The 25,370-nt window shown below is 37.2% G+C and overlaps 1 protein-coding gene across 3 annotated transcripts in view; it reads right to left on the bottom strand.

Moving 5' to 3' along the window:
• The window catches only part of sws (patatin like phospholipase domain containing sws), a 76,327-nt gene that overhangs the window by 27,104 nt on the left and 23,853 nt on the right, over positions 1–25,370 (bottom strand). For 2 of the 3 annotated variants that reach the window (XM_045770269.2, XM_045770271.2), the window contains exons 7-17: positions 24,452–24,978; positions 22,369–22,500; positions 19,957–20,080; positions 17,485–17,641; positions 15,751–15,909; positions 15,120–15,352; positions 13,302–13,484; positions 13,008–13,166; positions 12,282–12,401; positions 11,815–12,001; positions 6,360–6,476 (exon numbers count right to left, since the gene is read on the bottom strand). In XM_045770269.2, coding sequence (XP_045626225.1) covers positions 6,360–6,476; positions 11,815–12,001; positions 12,282–12,401; positions 13,008–13,166; positions 13,302–13,484; positions 15,120–15,352; positions 15,751–15,909; positions 17,485–17,641; positions 19,957–20,080; positions 22,369–22,500; positions 24,452–24,978 — 2,098 coding nt within the window. The remainder of the gene's footprint in view (positions 1–6,359; positions 6,477–11,814; positions 12,002–12,281; positions 12,402–13,007; positions 13,167–13,301; positions 13,485–15,119; positions 15,353–15,750; positions 15,910–17,484; positions 17,642–19,956; positions 20,081–22,368; positions 22,501–24,451; positions 24,979–25,370) is intronic. The other variant, XM_045770270.2, reaches the window with a different exon arrangement.

Below are 25,370 nucleotides of genomic sequence, written 5' to 3'. Positions count from 1 at the left end.
ATTACTTTGGACTAGTCACTTCAATAAACTGTAATAACAATCAGTGTATAATTTTGGTTTGTAGTGCATCACATTGTGACCGAGCTGGTGATAAACTCCCAAGCACAAAGGTGGCAGTGCAACGTGTTGAAGAGACTTATAATTACAGAATGACAATTCAATTTTTTTATTTACAGTATTTATCAAACAAGAGGGGTAGATTTTGCCTGAAGATAACAAAATTAAGTCTTTCAGCCCCGCCATGCATTTTGACACGCCCATTGCACCAGTAGTGACTGTCATATGACGGAGGACATTTTCATGTAGCATCATCCATGAACCAAATTGGGTGATGTTTACATCATTTTTCAGTTTAATGCAGTCAAATATAACTTTTATAAGAATGTGTATTCTGATATGAGCCACAGGTTCTAGGAAACTTAAATGTGTCAAATAAAAATTAACCACAAAAATTACAGTTGTTTTACACATGTCCAATGGCTTTTCCCACAACCCAATTCATTCCAATACTGATGAATCATATGGCAAGAGCAAACACTGTCATATTTATGAAAATATAATTTCACCAGATCCTTGATATTTTTTAGTATACCATAAAATACATACAATTTTCTTTAGATCTAACAGAAAAGCTTTGATTATGGAGAAACAGTTCCATCTAAGTTTTCAGACCCAACATGACAAAAATATTTAATTACACTAATAAGAAATTAATCCCCATACAGTATTTTCCATACTGTAATTTTTGCTACGATTTGAAATTATTAAATTCATAAAATATATATTTTTGTTTATGCACCTCATGTATACAACTGACTGGAATAATTCCACTCTTGGATGGTTAAGGAAAAGATGTGTGCATAAAGCCAGGAGTCTACTGAATAGCAAGTAAATAATGGCTGATATTGCTAATATTAGTTGGGTTGGGAAATCAGATTTACAAATATCCACATTGAATAGTTGCCCCATTTGTAAACATTGATGTGGATTTGCCACTTGTGTGTCTAGATTTAAAGGTTATTACAATCTTGCTGCAGTGGCTGTGGAGAAAAGTAAAGCAATGATGATGGAGAGAATGAAATATAGTACATGACAAAGGTAATTAGGGAAGTCATAGCAATATCTCATGTATCTTATCTAATAGTCACTATCAATACCTGGGGTTAGTAACTGACGGAAGAACAAAAACTGGCGAGTAGCCAGGAAAGTGGATGGTAAATAAAAGCACTGGATAAGAGGATCAAAATAGGAAGAGATACAGCTAGAGGACTGCACGAAGGCATGGTAGTGGCAATCCTACTTGCAGGTGTGACATACTGGTGAGGCACAACTGAAAAATCGAGCAGTTGAGAAGTGGAAGTGGTCAAGCCTGGCCCCAAGCCAGGCTCGTGGAGTAGAACAACTCTTGAAACCCTCCCCAGGTATGCTCCAGGTAATCAATGAAATATTAGAGCGACAGAAGAGTGCAAACTTAGTAAGTCTAATGATCAGAGAGCGCGCATTGAGATAGTTCAGTCATATCGAATGCATGTGTGAGAGTGGTTCGAGTGTTTTATTGAAGGGAATTTAAGGGGGTAGGAGGAGAGAAGGGCCAAGGACAGACATGGTGTGTAAATCCAAGTAAGCCCTATAACTAGTTGCATGAAGCAGTACTCCTGTAGATGTTGGACTGCAATGTCATGGTTCCAATTCTACACAATGTTGGTTAGTGAGGAAGACATGGTGAATGACAGTGTCTTTCACAGTATGACACAAGCTTTCTTTACCTACACTGTTCATGGTAAAAACACTACCTACATGCCCTACCTCCATGCAATTACCTCCCACTCCATGACAATGTTAATCATAATGACCATCATGTAGAGCTTCTGTATTATTAGCAATAGTGTCTATAATAAATTACATCATATTATAAAGAAGTTACAATTGACTTGATAATGGTCCAGGACGGACCCAAATGTTGCCGTCTCCTCATTTTCTGGTGTGTGGTTTAGTCTTCATTATAAAGAAATATTATTAAATGATACATTTGTAAAGCTTCACCAGCTGGTCAGTGAATCTATGCTACCACAAGTGCTAGCATCCATGTATCTGACACTACTTGTACACACGAACAAAAATTCCAAACTGATTGCCATAAACTCCAACACCACATGATTAATAACTACTGTACTGGCATTTAATAAAGAAAATTGTTATTGATCCAGTGTTAAAATATCAAAGAAAAAATCATAATCACCACAAAGTTACAAATGCAAATAAAGCACACGACTCGAGTATGCCGTGAAGTATTAGTTTTCAAACTTTAGAATAATTAGTATTTGGAAAAAAAAATTCCCAGACTAAGCCTCATGATGGGCTACAGCAGATCACTTATGATGTGGAGAGAGTGCATCAAATCTTGGGTAAATGTGTTGAGGCTCTATCAGATTATTATTCAAACAAGGCAGATGAAAATGAATACTCTTATAAGTGAGTTTTTGGAATGAGTCAATTTTGAATGCGTGTGTTTCAAGTTTTAAAACACTTATTCTATATTGTTGCTCACACTGCTCTCATCAAGTTTGTCTTAGTAAGAAATCTGATGATTTTACTTACATTTAATTTGATTATTTTATAAAAGATTTGGCGGGTCGATCGTTTACATATAGCATGTGAAATTTTTTTTTTTGAGATGCATAATTTTAAGTATACTGTACTATCATTATATTGTTGTTTGAATAAGCTTCCATTATACTGTACTTGACAAAGTTAAGTGTATGTGGGCTTTAAATATGAAGCCAATCAATTCAGATGATGATACAGTATTCAACTAAAGTTATGAAATTCCCTTCAGAATAACATTTGAGAAAATAAATAGTAAAATTAAACTTCCACTACTATTTTATCATTACAACTGATGTACTGTACTATGCAAAAGGCCACAAAACAAGTCACTTGTGCACTTTTTCCTAATCACGCTCAAATACTCGAAGCACGTAACATTGTAGCAACATTTCTAAACAAAACTGTACTTACCCAAGACGACAAAGCTGTTGCCGACTGCCACCGCTCATCTTTCTGTCTTGCTAATAAAGCGAAAATACTCTCAAGACTTACTAGCATCGTGGAGGATATTCATGACTACAGAGACAATATACTGTGAGCTCACAAGTCAGTATGAAGAAGTGTCATGAACCTGCCCAATTTCTACTCCACACACTACACTTCCAATCTAATAATCCTTGATGAACAATTCAAAATTTCCTTCTGAAGATAAAAAATAAAAAAATTAAATAAAAATTTCTATACTAACAGTGCTACCAAAAAAAAAAAAAAAAAAAATGGTGGGCATCAAACAAAATGACCACTTTAGTGGCCTATCATATTCTATAATAAAATGGGGTCTGTACAGTAGTTCATATTTAGCTTCAATAATGATTACGTACATATTATTCCTGTCAGAGTATAATAATTCCTATCATATTATATATAATAATATCAATCAATATGAGAACCTAAATCTTTCTTTACAGAAAAAAAAAATACTTCCTCTAGGCATTATGTTCTTTGCAAATTTTTGACAGGAAATGCATTATTTATTAATCTACCACAATCTGGGATTGTACTTACAAAATTAAATTCTGCCAAAAAAAAATTATAATCGCATTCTATATTTAAACTTCAAAATTAAGAATTCTAAAAACACATTCTGAGACAAGTGGTTGAATTCTTAGGAATGAGAACTCTAAAGTTGGTTATAAGTTATCTTAAAAGAGGATTTATTCCTACTAAATACTCAAAGAAAAATTTATATTTAAATGATTATAATGCATACACAAATTTACAAGCTATCAATAGCCTGATAATAATTAAAATCTTCATTATAAACTAATAAAATGCCTTGTACCTTGTTTAATGCAAACAATCACGACTTGAAATTTATATAACGGTTTACAAATCAAAACATAATTATATAAATTTTAACTTGAATAAAATGATAAGCTCGTTCCTTAACTAATAATGATACAACATCAAGGAAGATGAAAACATCACAAATAACAAGTGTTAATTTAAAACTGCTGCATTCAAAGGTAACCAAGTATAAGATTTTAAACCATAACCTTTTGATCAATTAATGTTAAGTTTTATTATCGAGCAATGTTCCCATTTTCCATTATAGTTAAATATCAACCTACATGCCAAGGGTGGATCAAGAAGTAAAGGCCAGAACAGTAATAGAGCTTTAAAAGTTCACCAAGTTTCAAAGGAATGAATAATATATTTTCTGTGGTAATGTATAATTACAACAGCTTGTGAAATACAGTGCTCAGCTCAGTGCTGCAACTTCTATTTCAACACAAACAATAAAATTTGAAGACCATACTGTAAGTACAGTATTGTTTACTGTAAGTGCTTCAGTTTCCATACACAAGACATCTGCAAGGCCAATACTGGTTTATCATGAAGCATCTTAAATGTCTAACAACAATACTGCATCATCAGAGAACTGAATTTGCAGCTTGAGGACCAAAGGTTCAACTGAGCCAGTGTGCTATCTTGAGCATACAGGGGGACCGATAATGGCTTTGCCTAACTTTAATTTGTTTAGCAGCGGCTTCTACTTGAATGCACACATTCTACCCAATTAAGTTATCAATTCTACAATATGAATGGTTTCTTTATCAGGGAACTTCAAAGTCATGTCTTGTTCAGTACTATAATTCTTCACTATAAAACAATGCTAAAATTTAATATACTTGCTAATATTAGTATAAAACAATGGTAATACTTAATATACTTGCCTTGCAAAAAATTGAATGCATTATTAAATGAGATGAGATGGAAGCGGGAGGCAGGGTAAGGATGGTAAGGGGGAGGACAAAAATCCATTGAAGTTAGATATTAAATTAAGTTAGAATTGGTTAGGAACATTAAGGCATCATTAAGTTTGCTAAGGATAGGATAGGTGGCACACTTTTTGGTACAGTATTTCAATAAACAAAACATGACAGTAAACATTTTCTTTAAATCTAACTTTCAAAAGACGATTTGCAATTCAGTATTTCAAGGTTCACACTGCTTTTGCCATATCCAGGTGTCTGTGCATTTTAATGGCCAAATACATATGTAATGTTAGGTTCATTACATTATGCTTCATCCAAATAGCCCAATACACCATGGGCTGCATTCAAATGGCACAGCAGCCCTAAAAAAATTTAATATTTTCCCTGATTGGTATCTTGTTTCTGCCCATTACTGTGCTGTATTAGAATGATTATATTTTTAACCAGAATTACTAACATTTTAATGTTATAAAACAATTTACAAATAAGTTATTCCTCTCCATAAAAGAAGGTCCTCCAATAACGATTTACATTCTAAAATCCTAATCCCTGTAATAACAAAACATACATCTGCACTCATTTCAACCGTGTCTCAGATGTAAAGTCCTTTGGAATCTTACATCTAGCACTTGCTTATGATACCAATTTTAGTATGCTGTACTAGTTTTTCAAAATTATTAGATATTCTGTTTCCGAGGCTCACCTAGGTATGCAAACACGATGATGCAACGAAACTGAGCACTTTATTCTTTCTGGTCACCAAGCATGCAGCTCTGCTCTACAAAGTCTACACCATAAATTTCTCCTTTTAAATATTGATCGGTACATAAATACATGAAATCCAACAGAAATCATCTTGCTAATTAACGATCAATTCAAAATATTGTTTCACCTATCCATTTTCTCAATATCAATATGCAAACTTTATTTACATTTACTTTGCATGCAAGGAGTACCAGCAATAGACTGACAAAAATGCACTGGGTTCATTCAGCCAAGGAGTGCAGTTGTTGCAGTTAACAAATAATGATTAGTAAAATTTATTATTATGGTAAGACAGGCTGACAACAATCATTTATAATTCCAAGCAATGCATGACATGGATTTTCATGCATAAATTTTGTCATGCATACTGAAGCCTTTTCTTTACATTTTTTGTAAGACCAGTTGCTTAAGCCATAATATTTGTATATGAATCTTAAGAATTATAAGTAAATTCCACTTATAACACTTTAATATAAAATAATGTTGGTTAAGAATTATTCAGAAAAAAAAGGAGAGATCCACCCTTGTCATTTCATCATAGAAGACACAATTACATGATATAGACTGATTTTAAAAATATAATTATATTACTGTATTTTATATTATAGTATAGAATTTTAATTTCTGAATTTTAAAGCAAGTCTTGGAAACCTAAAACATTAGTAAAGTTTTCTAATTATTTAGGCTAACTATCACTAATTTTGATAAGAGCATTCAGTGCAATGAAAGCAACAGGTTTTCCTGATGGCTTCGCACCACATCCTATACCTGGCAGGTTGTTGACATATCCACCATCAAGTAGCAAGTGTCCGTCATGAGGATCGCAGATGGGCGGCATGTACCCAGAGAGGGACATGGATGCCCGCACGTACCGCCATGTACTTCCTGCAATACCCACTCATGCTTAATACTGGTGTTTCTTAATACTGAACCTACTATTATGTCTCATGTTTACTTGAATGAAGGATTCCCTTGAACGTCTCTGCTTATACTCTCCTCTACAAAAACTTATGCTGAAACTGTCAGCCTGAACCACTACAAGCTTGAAAAGTTATAAGGAAAGTAAAAGAATAAATTCACCAAACTGAAAAACAAATTTCCTTATTCAAAGCTGAACTTTGACAAGCAAAAGTAACTTCGCTAACATACATTAATGTCCTCATAAGTTGCCAAAAGTTTATAATTTTCAATGCCTGCCCTCAAATATTTCACAAGAGAGAGAAATGTGACACTATAATTTGCAGGTACAGTACCGATATACTTTAGCATGCACTTATTTATACTACTCAAATAACAATATCAACAATAAATGAAAAATATCACAAGTTGGAGGGAAAAAGAACAAAATAGTAATGATAAGGGATGTAATAGCCTCATGCTTCCTTATGTACATACTTACAGTATTAGAAGATTTATCAATATACAGTATATACTATGTTAGAATGGACTATATATTGAATTCTAAAAAAAAAAAAAAAAAAATGCAAATATTACATATCAATTAAAGAAGAAATTTTCCCAGCACCTACAGTACTAACTACAATTCCAGATATTACAGCTACCTTGTATTCTTTAAACAAAACTATCAATAAAATAACAGATCACTAGCCTGGAGCATGTTACAAAATAAAAGTTACCTAGTGTGGGCACAATATCCAAGAATAACATTAATTCAGCGCTAAGTCAACATAATAAATGATAATTCAATATTGAATCAATGTTGATAACATTGATTCAGTGATGAATTCATTACACTTGGACATTGTGCCCACTGAATATGAAGGGAAGGGAACTATCAGGGGTAAGTGTCAAGCCATTATGACTATATAGCACTTGGAAGGGATCAGGATAAGGATTTGGGATGGGACGGGGAATGGCACCCAACCACCTGGATGGTCGGGGATTGAACGCCAACCATCCAAGTGGTTGGGCACAATTTCTTCCTCCATACCATCCCAAATCTTTATCTGAATCCCTTCCAAGTGCTATATAGTTGTAATGGCTTGGCACTTATCCCTGATAGTTCCCTTCCCTTCATATCCAGTGGGCACAAGCAAACTAAAGATTATTAGGTGAACATATTTTTTCCTTTGAGACTTGAAACATACACTGTAGCTGGGGATACCATTACTTGCCAAACCTTATCTATGAGAAACTCTGAAGCACACCAAATGAACGCATTACTGACTAAATTATGAGCAGTTTAGTCATGGTCTAGTAATTATTCATGCATCTGGGCCGATTCAAAATGCGAGTTCGATTCCACACACACACACACACACACACACCGCTCCAAAGATTTTCTCATACAGTACCTCCTCCTTGCATATGAAGTGCAAGACATCTACTCAGTATTCATGGGGGTGCCCAATGTAGCAAACATTTCGCAGTGCACAGTTTCCAGAACTGCACTTGTATTGATATACAGGCATTACATTAGCACACTTTAGTTTGTCAGAGAAAGAAATTTTATTTCTCATAATGAGGGAAGCGGTACGAGGGTTGTTATAACAAATGACACGACGAATCCTTGTGGTTTACAATTGCATGGTTTGCAATTCTTGTCAATTATACCCCATATTGCTTTTTCATTCTTCTTATAGGCCTGAGTAAATACATTTTTGTAATACAGTACTGTATAATACAATGTTTTCCCATGGGGCCAATTGGCTAGAAAATGGCTAGAAAAATGATGAGAAATCTCGTCAATAGTCAGTTTCAGCAAAGCCCCTACACTATTCACACAATATTTAATATGTCAAGGAGGGCTGGCAGCGCACGTGACAGCCCACTCATGGCTGAGGTGGTCCCAAATGTTTACACAACACAAAAATAAAATGAAGGAGTTTAATAATGCTGCAAAAATATATAGAACAAAATAATATGTAGAGGAACTTCTCAAAACTAGTAATTTTAGGAACTAATATCTCTCATGTTTCTAGAGTCAGCTGATATGTTAAGCTTAATTAACAGATTATTTTGTAGAGAATTTTATGATGGGCTAGATAAGATTCTAGAGTTAGAAGGCGCTAGAAGCTTGAAAGTTAGATTTAGGGGAGTTAGAAGCATGAAAGTTAGATTCAGGGGAGTTAGAAGCATGAAAGTTAGATTCAGGGGAGTTAGAAGCATGAAAGTTAGATTCAGGGGAGTTAGAAGCATGAAAGTTAGATTCAGGGGAGTTAGAAGCATGAAAGTTAGATTCAGGGGAGTTAGAAGCATGAAAGTTAGATTCAGGGGAGTTAGAAGCATGAAAGTTAGATTCAGGGGAGTTAGAAGCATGAAAGTTAGATTCAGGGGAGTTAGAAGCATGAAAGTTAGATTCAGGGGAGTTAGAAGCATGAAAGTTAGATTCAGGGGAGTTAGAAGCATGAAAGTTAGATTCAGGGGAGTTAGAAGCATGAAAGTTAGATTTAGGAGAGTTAGAAGCATGAAAGTTTGATTTAGGGGAGTTAGAAGCATGAAAATTAGATTTAGGGGAGTTAGAAGCATGAAAGCATAAATACAATGATGTATAAATACAACCCCCTTGTATAGTGTGATGTTATATAATTGTGGTAGAGCTCGTGTATACAATTTCCAACAGCACTTAGTAGTGGGCTGATCTGACAAGTAATGTACGAGAAACTCAGTACCGGCCATTGAAAAAAAAAAGATTCTTAATCAGATTTACAGTTGAAACTAATAAGCATACATTGTATAACTTTAAATTTGATAAATTAACTTTAAATTATGTACAATGTAACACTGGAAGCATCTAAACTCCGAGTCTCAAAAGAATGAAATAGCACAAACAATAATATTGTTACTAACTACTGCATAGATCTACTGTAGAGATTTTGAATAATCTTTATTGGAAATACTATTTCATATACCCATTGCATTATAACCGTATCTGGGATATTCATCATAAAAGACTCTTGTAATAATTTGCCCAGCTTCTAAATCAATTATCTTGTGTACTCTATTATCTCACCTCAACTTAAGTTCAACAAGCAATACAGTAATAACAGCAACAATAATAATAATAATAATATAAGACAAACTTAGAGACTTTCAATTAACTGAAAATATTGGTCATGATTTCTTTTAAACATGCAAACATTAATATTACCACGTACTAAATATAATTTTAGGCCATTTGTGCTTAAACAGACTAATTGCCATTTAAGTACAGTTTGAAAAACTTGCTGTTAAATAAAAAATAGATTTCATATAATGGAAATAACATTTTTGAGGAGAAACATTTGATTGTCCCCCGAGATGAATCTACTGTGTCACAAGACAGGATCTTGATGTAGTCAGGCAGACAACATTTCAGCACCAGTGCCACAGGGATGTTCAGGGCTCCAAGACCCAGATCACCTCACGTGATCCCTAACATATGATCCCAAGAGGCATACAAGAAACTGAGGCGAGGAGAAGAAATAAAGAACATAAACCAAGAAGCCTCCGTAGAAACAGGAAAGGCCCTGGGGGAAATTGAGGAAATGAGGGGAAGAAACATCTACCCCAGAGGCAAGTAAAAGAGGCTCTATCATGACCAAGTGGTAGGAACGGGCAATAGTGGGCATTAAATGGCACTCCGTAAAGAGCCAGGACAGAAAGAACATAACCTTTAGTTCAGAAACGGAAGACAGTTGGTGAAGAGAAAAACCAAAAGTACAGCCCAAACAACTCGGATTGGCAGAAGGATGCAAATGCAACACAAATTTTGTGGTACAAATGGTTTAAATCTCAAAACATGAAGATTGGTGGCGAGACTAACAATCTAGGTAAGTGTGATTACCAGTTGTACAGGAGAAGCAGAGGATGGGAACAATGAACAATTGGGGCTAGAAACCCAGGCTGAACTGGTCACAAAGGAACAGGCAGAATGACATAGCCTGATATGTGTCCATAGTCAGATTAACACTGGGGGAGAGGAGCTGGAATTAAGGAAAGAGGTAAAGGATGTTCCACAAAATCCAGTCTAAGTGAAAAGTATCCATGCAAGTGCCTTGCAAGCGGGAAAGGAACCAATATAATGAGATCGATGGTTCCACACAGGCGAAGAGAGCCACCTAAGACAGCAGAACGTCTAGAAAATACTCCTCCCATTCTGGCAAAATTTCTAGGAAATGGAAGAAACTGTCCACAAGAACACATACAACCCTAATGTGGACTGCCTTTCCTGAGGGTCAACCCTACAGGAAAGGCAGTGATTGTTGCCACCTTTGTCGAGACAGTAAGAAGACTACTGATGTCCAATCTAAATGAGCTGGATCTCACAGCCCCATGAGAAAGGCATGCAGTGCCATCCAAACTGCTGCAAACATGCTCAACATGATGTGTGTAAGGGGATCAGAACCCCTGGCTAGTGTAGGGAGAGCTGAAAACAAACCAACTAAGGCCCAATGTGATGGAAAGGAAGAGTACAATGGAACCAAACCCCTGATAAGCTCAAGGAGTAAAATGACAAATCAGAATCTTCCTCAAGTCCCAAAGGAGTCTGCACCATGTAGTTCTGATGGTATAGAGGATTATATAATGACTAGACAAATCAGCTCATATAAAGCACTGAAGGTCTAGATGACCAAGGACTTGTGACTCTAGCCAAAAATGGTGCCACAGTCACAGCAAGGCCAACCACAGGAAAGATAACGAATTATGATCCTTCAAGGACGCACAACTCTAAATCCTTAATGCTTTGTAATGGAAAGTGTTCAAAGTTGATCAATAAATACTACCTTTATCAAAGTTAAAGAAAAATACCCTGGTTTAACTAGGGTATTACAACAAATCATTTTAAGAATTTCCTTGCAATGTTTCCTAGTAATGAAGTAATTATATATCGACCTTATAGTAATACTCTAAAACTGTCCAAGTTCAATTAAAATAAACCCAACCCTGAGCCTACATTTCAAATTTTAATTGATATGCTTTGGTCACTGATAACGGGTAAAGTATGCTAAACAAAAATGATCAACCTACAATAATCACCACCACCATGTTTATGACAAAAAATGGCCTTTGACACTTCCTTCAGATAGTGTCTAAGATATCAACAGTTTTTAAAATAACCTCTGGAATTTTCTTAACTGGATTCATTGGAAACCCACTAATACTAATAATGCACTGCAATAATAAACATAAAAATTCATTTAGATCTGAGGACAATGCTGGATTCTAGAGGTTACTCAACATAAAATAAAATAATAATAAGTGCAATAATGTTGTATATTACCGTGAGTATGGATACGAGGAGCAGAGTCTGTGATGTCGGTGGTAAGTGTAAAATATGGAAGCCAAAGGTCTTCAATATTTGTGTCTCCAAGAGCATCATGGATAAGCTTGTTAAAGCCAGCACCAGAAAACATGGACACTTCTGGATACGTCAGATCTAGAGCCATTCTCCAGATACTAGTCATTTTCTGGAGGTTTACAAGATAAATAGAATTACTTTATTTTATCCTTTCCATGGAATTAAGCTGATGATAAGAGTCAAAAGTATTTCAGCACAAGTAAATATTTAATCTAATGCAATATAGTAATACACAGACAAGGCATTAAGAGCAAATAAACAACTCTTTCTGATCACAATTCATATTTTGGGAAATAATATTAAGTGAACCATATTTGTATTTATTTTTAAGAACTTATCACAAGACTTTCCAATTGCTAAGCTATCAAACAACTTGATAATTTGCTTACCATACTCCATTCACGAGCCTTTTGCGTGACTCTCGTGACATCCTTCTCTAGGCAGTAAAGTGCACCAAAGAAAGCACCAATACTCACACCTGCCACCATATCTATGGGAATTCCAACCTCCTGAAAGCATTAAGACATATTTAATAAAATATGACAATATAGCATAAAATTTTCTGTATAAACTAATTACAAACTGGATAATATACTCACCTATGATTCCTTATATCAAACAAGTGTAAAATAATGATAAATGCCATTACTAACAGATGCACAAATTTAAAACCATATTTTAAAAGTAACTAGACTGCATATATATTAGTCAAGCATCATAAATGAGAACAGTTTTACTGGACAGGTGTTAAGATATTAGAAAAATTAACCTGCTATCAAAATAATTATATTCCCCCAATTGTTGCCTTGTTGCTACAATACTCCCATTAAATTCAGTGTATTTTGGGCTCAAAAAGCTAACAAATACCAAACCTGGAATCCTTTACATCAGATACTGAAGACATCAGCCTAAAATAATGACCCAACATTACAATGCTAATTAAAAAGGTCTCAAACTGCTGCAAGTGTGTTAGGAAGCCTTGTGTATTTCTCAATTACATGGACACTAATCATTTATATAAGGATAAAATACAATTCTGAACAGTAGTGTCCAAACTTGCTACCTGCTCTAGAGATGACACAGTAGACAGTGAACAAAATCTCACTCATACCAACCTTGATAGCCTTGATCATGCCAATATGCGCTGCTCCTCTTGCTCCACCGCCGCCAAGCACAAGTCCCACTGTAGTTCCTGTCAAAACTCGGGCAAGACGTGAAAAGTCACTATGTATATTAGCCTGAGTTGTGAAGACTTTCTCTGTGTAATACTCAACCTGGGAAAATACAATAAATAATAAATCAAAAAGAAAGTGGAATAAAATGCTATACATTAAGTGCTAAAATCCACCTATATTCACCAATCATTTTTTCCCATCTCGTCCAAAATAGGATCAAATCGGTAAACTCACAATTTTAGCAGGAGGCCTTTTCTGAAACATACGCTTCCTCGCTCGGATGTGATGATGCGATTGACACCAAGATCGCATGTTGAGCCATCGCACAGTGCCAGATGGCGATGGACCATCCTCACGATGAAGCAGAATTAAAACCTTCTGAGTCCTAACTGCCATTTTCTCCACGTGTTTTTCAATCTGTGAACCCAAAGAAAACATAAATGAAAGTACTGTACTATAATTTGTTTCAATAATATAAGGAATGTTAAGGAAACTCCAGAAGACATTTATATACAAGAAATTGTGGTGTGAATGTGACCTGACAAAATGAGAGACTATAGTTGAAAGAGAGAGCAATCAATGCATAGAGGTAGCATAGTACCCCATAAGATTGGGATTCCCAAAACAAGAATGGAGAAATTTTGGCAAAATATAAAATATATCTTCAAAGAACAACTGTGCCTCTCTTGTGAACAGCCCATTGTAATTTCCCCTCCAAAAGTGACCTCATTGAATAACTGCTGTACATTTTCCTTATAATTTAGCTATACTCTTAATAGTACAAAATTGTATATGTACCTGTAATACTGCTACTGAATTTTACAGTACTTGCATGTTCTTCATACAGTCGAGCCAACACCGAATAATCTCTGCTAATGCTAGTTTGGTAAAGCTTCAGACACAGGCAACGGCAGAATACATGCTTATGTTAAGCAGTCATTAAAATGTACACCCAAAGTGCAAGAGACAAAAAAAAAAAAAGTCTCAGAATGATCACCTGCCATATAACTTAAGAAAATGTCCCTCACTGACCACGAAAAGTCTAGAGAGATGCCGTGCAGTGACCAGCTGACTGTATAGACGACAGTTACTGCCGCCTGGCGGCAAGTAACTGATAAGAGTGACATGGGGGAAAACAAGTTTTGGTAGAATGTAACAGTAGAGCATTACTGTTAAAAACTTGGTAACCTGAATTCTAATAACCAGAAACTTCACATAGCCCAAATGAATGTGTGTTCAAGTTCTATTTAACCCTATCTATCCGGGAGCCGGTCGGCCGAGCGGACAGCACGCTGGACTTGTGATCCTGTGGTCCTGGGTTCGATCCCAGGTGCCGGCGAGAAACAATGGGCAGTTTCTTTAACCCTATGCCCGTTACCTAGCAGTAAAATAGGTACCTGGGTGTTAGTCAGCTGTCACGGGCTGCTTCTTGGGGGTGGAGGCCTGGTTGAGGACCGGGCCGCGGGGACACTAAAAAGCCCCGAAATCATCTCAAGATAACCCAAATACAAATTTGGGTTAAAAAACAAATACAAATTTGGGTTAAAAAGCTATATGCATCATTTTTGGATAAATTGCAGAAGTAGCTGGATAAATGGAGGAAGAAGCCAGGTAAACAGTGGGAGAAGCTGGCCAAACAGTGGGAGCAGCCGGGTAAACAACAGGAGTAACCAGGTAAATAGCCAACTCAAATGGGTGTTGGCCTCATCATATGATTTGGATTACTGAACTTACAGTATCTGGAAGCATTGATTTCAAGTATTGCTTGAAGGAGGTTTTATGAGAGTACAGAATTTAAAATGGATCTTATGACAATCATTCAGTGCAAGATTGAGAATTCTTCAGTCTCCCCATTCTTCCATGTATGGTTTGGCAGTGCATTTAGAAAAAAAGTTTCCCATTTCATTAGAGTCGATAACAATCTGACTAAGGCCAGGATTCACAATGTCCCTGGGAAAACAGGATATTGCCTAAGTTATTGAATAGCCTAGGCTCAGAAATGATACACTAACAATAATGGTCAGGAAGACAAGTGTGTGCTACACTACAAACCTTTCCCATCTGAGGTTCCGAATCTGCTATTCCAATAGTGAGTATGACATCAGCCTGACGTATGCACCGTTGAGTCCACACTGTCAAGGAAGTGTCACACTGATAGAGGGTAACACGATGCTGGTCTTCTATGTGCCCCAGCCAAGAAATGAGTTGATACTCATTGGCAGATTCCCATATACTTGTGCCCATGGAACGCACTACATACTCTGAAGTTAGTCTCAAAGCAGGACCTGGAAACAAAAGCAGTTACAGACAAATACTAAGTACAGTACAGATTAACATTTATGACGCCTTGCAATTTCAAGAACTTTTATCACTCTCAAATTTTGTATCTCCATAGCTTGCAGTCATGGATAGAGAAACACTTACAATTTAAAGTTTAGGTGCTCAACATGATTTTAACAGCACACACTTCTAAATACTTCATGCAGCTGAATAGGTTGCACAAGTTTTCAACTTGTAAGATGAGGCATGAGCTTTCAATGGCCAATGAAATTACAGTAGTACTTATAATACAAAATCTGACATGAAACCAGCACTAATCAGTATCAAGAAGATAACATTAAGAAAAAGTAAAGTAAGTCTGAAATAACAAGACAATGAATAAACTGGGCCCAGTCTTACTTACCAATAGACAGGAGCGAGTGATACAACTCGAGGGTGAACTGGGAGAGGGGCACATCTTCAGAGATGGGAACAATAGCTACAGTAGAGTAATTACTTTGTGATGGTCGCTGTTCAATGTTCAAGCCCAGTGGTACACGTGAGGTAGTCGCCTTCCAAGAGCCTAAAGTAATAAAAATACATGTACAATTAAAATGTTTAAAACTAAATAACATTTATCATCTGCAGACGACGAGTCACAATAACGTGGCTGAAGGTATGATAAAATCTCACATTAGAAAATGGAGAAATGATAACATTTCTTTAAGACGACTTGACAATGGTCCAGGACACACCGAAACGTCGTCGTTTCTCCATTTCCTGATGTGTGCTTGGATCATAATATTTATCAATCTAAGTCATGAATTCTATTTATCAGCTACATGGTCCTAACCTTAAGATCCCCTCCAGTCTTCTCAATTTCCTGTAACCTTTTCTAACTACTTTAGTGCTTCTTGTGGTACATGTTCAGTTTGATAACTAGTTACATTATTTTGGAATATGCTAAGAATTTATTATTTGATTAAATTATATTCAGTACCAGTATAGATTACAGTACTCATAGTGGCTCTTGTATAGTTCATTTTCCTTATAAATAACATTCCCTGAAGTATCAATCAATTTATCCACATTCCAGATGCTTTATGGTGACAATTTCCCAAAATCTGCATTTATGTTGTTATATACCCATTTTATTAATCAAATCTTGTATTACACTTTGTATTTTGAATTCTATACCCTGCTTTCTGTCAAGTTTCTGTATTAATTGGCACACCTTAACACCAGCCCTTTCTTCATGCATCATTATGTATCCATACTGTTACAGATACTCCTCCTAACCTTTCAAGTACTATGTAGTCGTAATGACAGTGTTTTCTCCTGATACTGTACTTGCCTTATCTCCTAACCTATCTTTACATAATTGTCTTCCTACCTGCTGAGTAAAAAAACAAAGGGTAATAATAATAATAATGAACTATATTCAATATACCTTATCTTTTATGTTTGTCCCTTTCATATTAAGAAATATGCTTCTTAAATTTAACATTTATATGGAAGCATCAAATTATTTAACAATATAAATAGTTCAAAAGTGTCTAGTACAAGGAACTTCCAGAGCTTGCCTACAAAATGTTAAATTAGGATCTATATACTTTATAGGTGAAATACTGTATAGTGAATCTTGCAGTCTATGCAAGGACTGGCAGCCGTCTATGCAAGGACTGGCAGCCGTCTATGCAAGGACTGGCAGCCGTCTATGCAAGGACTGGCAGCCGTCTATGCAAGGACTAGCAGCCGTCTATGCAAGGACTGGCAGCCGTCTATGCAAGGACTGGCAGCCGTCTATGCAAGGACTGGCAGCCGTCTATGCAAGGACTGGCAGCCGTCTATGCAAGGACTGGCAGCCGGCTATGCAAGGACTGGCAGCCGGCTATGCAAGGACTGGCAGCCGGCTATGCAAGGACTGGCAGCCGTCTATGCGAGGACTGGCAGCCGTCTATGCAAGGACTGGCACCCGTCTATGCAAGGACTGGCAGCCGTCTATGCAAGGACTGGCAGCCGTCTATGCAAGGACTGGCACCCGTCTATGCAAGGACTGGCAGTCTATGTGCAGGCAATTGTGCAAGCAAACCTATGTATTTATTTACAATAAAACTTGTTTACATAAATACAGTATCTACAAAACATTAGTCCTGACCAAGCAACCGCTGTCCTAGGAGCTTGATTAGTCTGGTCATAACAATTGGATATTTCAGCTTGATCATATTGAAGAGTCCTTCTGGCAGCTTGGCTAATTCAGAGTCTCGCACAGCCATCACTGTTGTGCTACGATCTGTCTGTGTCAACAGCTCAACCTGTTCACAAGTAAAGACTAAATGAGGCATGGCAAATGCATTTTTTGTTTAACTGAGAAATGCTCAAAATATTTTAGTTTGGCTGCAGAGATAAATAAAATAAAATTTAATCCTTAATGAATACAAACACAAAAATTTCACACTTAAAATGCCTTGATTGCAATTTTGCAAATCTTAAAATTTGATAGATGTCCCAGTGCCCTGAATGGTCATCGTCAGAATTTTTCCAGACAATAATTTAAAATGGAAAATGCTTTAATTTACTTTAATATTATACAGTGGAATCTCAGTGTACGAATGTTCTTGAGTACAAATTTTTCGGTGTATGACAACAATTTTGTTGTAAAATTTCACACAGTATATGACAGTTGCTCTGGAGTACGATGCCCTGACTGATACTTGCATAGGTCAGGCGCGTGGGTTCTGCTGGGAGTGGGGCGAGGCACACCCAGTTTACTAGTGTAAACAACCGCACTTGAATTCCCTATGAAGAATTTTGTCTTTGTGCTTTTTTTGTTTCTGAACAGAAAAGTTCTTATTATATATCATGCCATGGGTCTCCAGAAAGTCAGTGGTAAAGTTCAACTTAAGAAAATAGTTGTGAGGATGACAACAGAGGAAAAACAAGAGATCATTAATGCAACAAATATATGTTAACAATAAGCACCTTAATTTCTAAGAAACAGGAAATATAAATGCTAACCCAGATAATGTTGTAGCATGTCATTGTGTTAACCTTATTAATGACTATGACAATTTGTCTCATTACAGACAAGTGTTAAAACGTAGGGAAAAACACGTATCTTTAGACAGATTCTTTGTATGACAAACAAGCAGTGAGCCACAACCAGGTGTTAGTGGTATGCCTGCAAAACATAGGAGAGAATACACCCCAGAAATGTCATCACTGCCTGATGTTATAATGGAATGGGACGCCCCTTCCAAACACTAACACCTCTCCTCCTCCCCACCATCTTCTATATGCTAACATGAATCCTCAATAAAGGTAAGGTTTAATAAAAAGATATGAGTAGCATTCTGTATAAAATGTATTCTCAAGTTAATATTTTTGGGCGTGTGGAATGGATTAATTCATTTTACATTAGTGTACACTGTATTTCTTATGGGAAAATTTGATTCAATGTATGAATTTTAGGTTTACGATCCGTCTCTTGGAAAGGATTAAATTCGTAGACCAAGGTTCCACTGTAATTTATGTGGCAATCATGCTCCTTAATTTGAAAATTCTCCATTTTCTTAAAACAATAAGTAGTAATTTTTACAATAACAAGGCAGATTTTTTCTGGTGCTCAGACATTATTCCCAAATCCTTTACATGCTGCTTTCCTACCATGGGCAGACTTGATTGTGTTTTATACCCCGTGTTGTGTTTAACCCTTTAGTTGCGCAAGACATCATATGATGCTTTGACCGACTTGCAGTAAATTGCGCATCGCATCATATGATGCTTTGGAGTACTACGCAAAATTTAAACGGCCCGCGGGTACACAGGATTCACCACACCTTCATCAAGGCTCTTGTAAACAGACGCCATTTAAAAAAAAAATCGTGGGCCAAATTCCTGGGTGTTAGGGGCCTCAGTATTGAGTGAGCTACCAAGCCTGATGCACGCAGCATGAGCTCACAGCACTGCTGTTCAGCTTGTGACCACAGCATCGCCTAAAAATGCCATAATATACTTGTTCATGCTATTATGTAGTGATGATATTATTACAGAAGACTCTTGACTGTGATAAAACTGACCAGGATTCTGATAATAGCAGGATTGTGGCAATATTTAGCACTGTGCTCCATGGAGAGAGGAGTAATGCTGTGGGAGGGAGGGTGGTGGCGTTGTCTTTTGAATGTGTGTGGCCACCTTTTATTGACTGCACTCACCATACCAGCTTAGTGGTTCGCTATGGTGAACATAAATGTAGATACTTATATATATAACGTGTGTATAGAGGGTATAAACAGCAATAGGAATAGGTTGGGAGCTGCCATTTTGGTGAGGGAGGTGGCGTCATCTGCACGACTTATCATGTTGTTTACTGGTGACCACTATGGTCTTTGGACACTATATCAGTTTACTTGTACAAGTATGGTGAATAAAACCGGTAGATACTTATATATAAAGTATCAATTGTAAAATCAAAGTTCCCCAAAATGTAATTATAACTAGACAAAAAGAGATGTAATATTCCAAACGAGGTCCATTACAAATTAGTTCAGAGTCTGGTGGTTGCACTGTACTTATTAAAGCAAACTTGTTTCCAGCTAAATTTATAATATCAAATTATATTTTTACTTACAATGCCAACAAGGTCACCTTTGCCATATTCTGCCACTACTTCTTTTCTGCCATCCTTGTGCGTGATGACAGAACGCAATCGACCACTGAGAACTATGAAGGTCGAGTCTGTTGGTTGGCCCTGTCTGTTAACAGAGAAGATGATATGAATGAGATATTGTATATTATGTCATACAGATACATGAACATATAATTCATTTGATTAGACATTCAATTAACTAAAAAATCCATTAAGTTAAACAATGCACAGTGTATTAAAGAAAACAACTAGATTTGTTTTAATCAATGTTGAACAAGGTATTTCCAGGCCACCATATCACAGGATAAAAAAAAAAGCATTGAATGTAATGAAACGCCATTTTCTGGGCGAGTCGATCGGAAATAGAAGACAACCTATGAAGAGAGAGGAAATGCTGACAAGAATACCATGTTATGGAATGTGGAATAGGTAAACATAGACCCCACACAACCTATAAATTATGTGAGAAATCCTTAAAGAATTCTGATAAAGAAAGAGATCTAGGGGTGGTTCTAGATAGAAAACTATCTCCTGAGGACCACATAAAGAATGTTGTGCGAGTAGCCTATGCCATGCTTTCTAACTTCAGAATTGCTTTTAAATACATGGATGGCAAAATACTAAAGAAATTGTTAACGACTTTTGTTAGGCCAAAGCTAGAATATGCAGCGGTTGGGTGGTGCCCACAGACATGACACCATGAGCATAGCTCTCATCCTGTAACTACACTTAGGTAATTACACTTAGGCAATTACAAGACCCAGCTAAGTTCAAACTTGGGACGGAACCAGATGGGACTTCCTCCAGTTCACCAGGAACTAAAACCCGGCAAGCTGGGAAAGAACCACACCCCTGGTGAGCAGACTGCTGGGAGCCTACGCCAACCAGTCATCAATGTAGGCCAAAAACCTGAACCCCTAGCCGACGCAGACGGGTCAGTACGACCTGGGTAAGACGCGTGAATAGCATCATAACAAAATAGCAGCAACATAAACCGAGCATGTAAGGCGGATGCCGCCTGAACCCGAACCTCAGAAGATAATAAAATGGGTAAACTGGAGTATGAGCAGAGAACACATCTCACACGACTCCAGTTCAGAGGTGTCATTGACCCAACAGGCAGCATGACGAAGGCAAAACAGGTGACTGTCACCCAGAGACAGGGGCACAGAACAACCTTCAAACTCGCACAAGGCAAGGTGGAACTCTGAAGACACATCCATTGGTCAACCTGTTTGGTTTTCGGTTGCAATTTCTTATAAGGTGGGTTTGTTTTGTTATGTCTATCTTTCTGGGTGCCTAACCCTGGTCAATGGCAGACATGGAATGCTCCCAAACATATAGGGGTTTCCATAGGCCATTGGTCCCTGTGCCTCTCTAAGGAGAGGCACAGGGGTATGCCGGCCCTATGCCATTGTCTTTATTCTCACGTTCTTATGAGGGAAATCCAACTTTTGTGACAATCTGGCTGGGACCAAAACAGAACTAGCACAGCAGTATCAGCCATACTGGTAGAGGCTACTGACTGAGAAAGAGAACTTGCACTAATTTTTAGAAGCATGCCTCATGTTGAGGATTATTGAAGCATATTGCATGGGTGCTGATTTTTGTTGTGATGGAAAAGGAGTGACTATAAGAGAAATTTCACAGGTAAACAATGGCCCTTCCAAAATCAATCATATTCAAGATATGATCAGAATTTTGGGTGAAATCTACATTTAAAAGAAATTGCCCACTTTTGGATGTTTATCATATTTTTAAGATGGAACTTAAAGGTGACGGTTATTATTTTGTCTCAGTTGGGTTTGAGTGAAAATTAATTTTATTTTGTGGTGGTGATATCATATGGTCAACTACCAAGTTTTGTGGTACAGGTATGCACCTTGTGCATGCTGTATTGAGGAGAGTTACCAGTTGCCTATAGGATCCCTGTAAGTTAAGTACAGTATTTTTATGTTTAAAGAATTTAACGCAATGCACAGCCAACCAAAGAGGTACCGTACCCTAAAACTTTCTTACAGTAATAAGACAAATACCCTGTGCTGCCCCATGGTCTTTTTATACACTAGCAGAGAACTGTTTGAATAATACAAAATACACAAATTACTGTACAAACAAACAAAAGAAAGACCTTTGGAAGAAGACTTTTCCCCTGGACATTAATAAACCAAGTCTTTGAACTGGCTAAACAGCCCAATGACAAGTGACAAAATTATTATCCTGTTAAAATTTATGTTCTTCAGAGTAATGTTTTATGCTTTAGTATTTATTAAGTATGTGAAATAATAGGCAAAATTATGGTTATAGCAGCATAACAAGAATTTTACTGAACAATAAAGTGCTATCTTAATGCAATTCTTTTGTACATTAAACAAAATTTGTAGTTGATCTTACTTGTACAGAGCTCTTCCAGCTTCTAAGTGCTCCCAGTCGAGAGCAAAGTCAATCTGGCGCACGAAGGGTGACATGCGGCGGATGACAGTGTTGGCTATATGTAATACTACTTCAGGCGTTTCCTTGATAATTCTGTCAAACACAAAAAATAAGCAACTAATCATTCCTGCAATAGCATGCAGGAATTTTTCATAAAAGGTCCATTTTTCCATTATCTTTACACCTTTACACCACCTACATCTTTGGGATGTGTAACAAAAAGGAGGCCTTGTTGAGGACTGGGCCATGGGGACGCTAAGGCCCAAAATCATCTTAAGATAACCTTAAGAAAACACACACACACACACACACACACACACACACCTTTAAATATGCCAGATATCTTTCAAACATATTAATTTACCATAATCTTGCTACATCTTAATGCATATTAAGAAATTATGAACCCATATTATATACCTAAAATTTTCTACATTCTTTAACACTAGAATAATTACATTTTGTGTTATCTCTGCAAATTTCTTTCATTATTGCATACACTCTTATTTCTGGGCTACCCCCCCTTCCCCCTTAGAAGCTCCCCCGGTGTTTAAGAAATGTTACAAGACCCTATGGACTTGTGTACTTTACTGGAAACCAGAAATAAAATCTTCATTGCTCATAAAGGCAATGAGAGCAGTGGATCAGAGATTGAACCAAAACAAAACAAGCCTCCCAGAAGTCATATTTAAAACAAAATGAATTAAATGCTAATACTGTAATAAAAGAAAAGTTATGAAATAAGGCAAATCCACAAGAGCCGTGCCGAGGATTCGAACCTGCGTCCGAGAGCACCCCAGACGCTGCCTTAATCGACTGAGCTACGACATGGCCCTTGTGGATTTGTTCATTTGATGCATCGCGCAATTGTGATTTCTGTGTGTGTGTGAAACAAGGCAAACAGTAGTTAACAGCAGGTAAACAAGACTAGCTCTAACTCGCCCAACTGCCACTAAATAACAGCCCAGGTCACCCAGGATATCGGCTTGCCTCTATCCTCAACCATATGCATCATTCTGAGCGAAGCACATCTTCCCCAGCTGGACCCATTATTTCTGCTAACGACAGCTAAGTAGTGGTGGTGCTCCTTGGAACATTCAGTCCTGTGGGAGGCCATGCTTTAGGTATTGGTTCTTATTAACTATAATATGTTAATGCATCTTTAGTTCCCTAGCCAATTATTTTGTTCCAACTCAGGTTCAGTATTATCTTCCTTTGCATCAAATTGTGTTTCCCTTTCCTCATCAGACTCATCTCCTCTAAGGGGTCAGGTGTCCTCTCCTGGTCAGATCTTTTCGATTGTTACCACATCCAGGTAGTACTCAGTACTTAGTCCCCAAAGCATGACTTGTTATTAATAGTTAGTTGTGTGGTATATTTTGTGTAGTGCCCAACTCATACAATTGTGTGTGTGTGTGCTGGGGGCTTTGTGCCTTCCTCTGAGAGCACTTGGGTTGCCATTAATAAATTTGTCTGTCTGGCTTGTATGCCTTCCCTACTCACCACATTGACAGGGTTCACAGGGTTGATTTCCGACAACACTTTTCTTGCATCTGGATCATCTATCCGTTTATTAACGGCTTAGACAACCATTTCCCATGCACCTGGGCTGGTTGTTTACCTCATTCCTCACTCTCCATACTCTTGTTAACTCCATGAGTGAGCCAGAGTTTGATTCTGGTTTCCATTTCAGTGTGCAAGTCCAGAGGAGCTAACAAGTGACCATCAAGAAAGGGGGCAGTTTATTTCTTTCAACATTTTGTTTTTAAGAGTTCTATCCCCAGCCATATATACTTGCAGTACTCCTTACTACAATGTTCAATTTACATTCATTCTTGACTTTTACTCTTCCCATTCAACATTAAAGATACCCAAGACTTTATTAAATCTATTATAGTTATTGTATACTGTTCTTTTATTTAATCCTCATTTAAATAATCAAACATGAGACTTGTTGCTTTCACTAATTTTTAAGTGCTCTAGCATGCACTTTAAAAAACACAGTTGTGGAATAAAAAAATGAAAATTTTCAAAGGATACTCACGCATAAAATGTTTCTTTGGTGATGGTTGCCACACGAGCAGTATGTTTCGCCTTGATTGTGAAAAATGAGGGATCTCCAGACAATACAGCTAGGCCGCCAACAAGATCTCCAGGGTGAGCAGTGAAGAGCTGAATGAAGCCCGAACCTTCAGGTGACTGCTGAGATACCATCAAGGAACCTGTGAGTATGTAAACAAGTGCTGCTTCTTTCATGGAATCTTGTTTCATCAGGAAAGAACCAGTTGGAATATCTCTAACTTCAACAGCACCTTTTAAGATTTTGTCCGATTTCAGATGCATCAAAGCTTGAAATTTTTCGGTTGCAATTCTCAAGGAGTTTTCGTCTTTCTCATCCTTTGGGTCGACTAAGACTATTTTTCGGGCACTATTCTGTCTGACAGGTGTCTCGGGGCCTCTTTGGTCTCCATCATCTTCCCCCTCACCATCAGGAGTAGACCCACTATCACGCTTCACCTTGCCAGGGGATAGTGATGGGGCCATGTTGCTGGAGCTTCCTCTCCTCGGTACCTACACAAATATGCTCGTCAACGTCTCTGTCCACAATACTAAACTTCACTAGTTGTTGACCAGACCACACACTAGAAGGTGAAGGGACGACGACGTTTCGGTCCGTCCTGGACCATTCTCAAGTCGATTGTGAATGGTCCAGGATGGACCGAAACGTCGTCGTCCCTTCACCTTCTAGTGTGTGATCTGGTCAACATACTTTAGCCACGTTATTGTGACTCATCGCCTTCACTAGTTGTATATTATATTGGTGTGTGTAAAAAAAGTAAGTAAATGTATTTGAACTGAACATGACAATTCATGAGGAGCTCTGACCAACTCATTTTAAGTGAGGTATTGATGTGGATGACTGCTGGTACTGTAGAGTGATGGTGCTTGTTCATCTATATAGC

Source organism: Procambarus clarkii, chromosome 70 (genome assembly GCF_040958095.1).
Source record: "Procambarus clarkii isolate CNS0578487 chromosome 70, FALCON_Pclarkii_2.0, whole genome shotgun sequence".
Classification (NCBI taxonomy): Eukaryota; Metazoa; Arthropoda; class Malacostraca; order Decapoda; family Cambaridae; genus Procambarus; species Procambarus clarkii.
The sequence above is the reverse complement of the archived record's forward strand: the minus strand, read 5'-3'. Positions and strand labels throughout refer to the sequence as shown.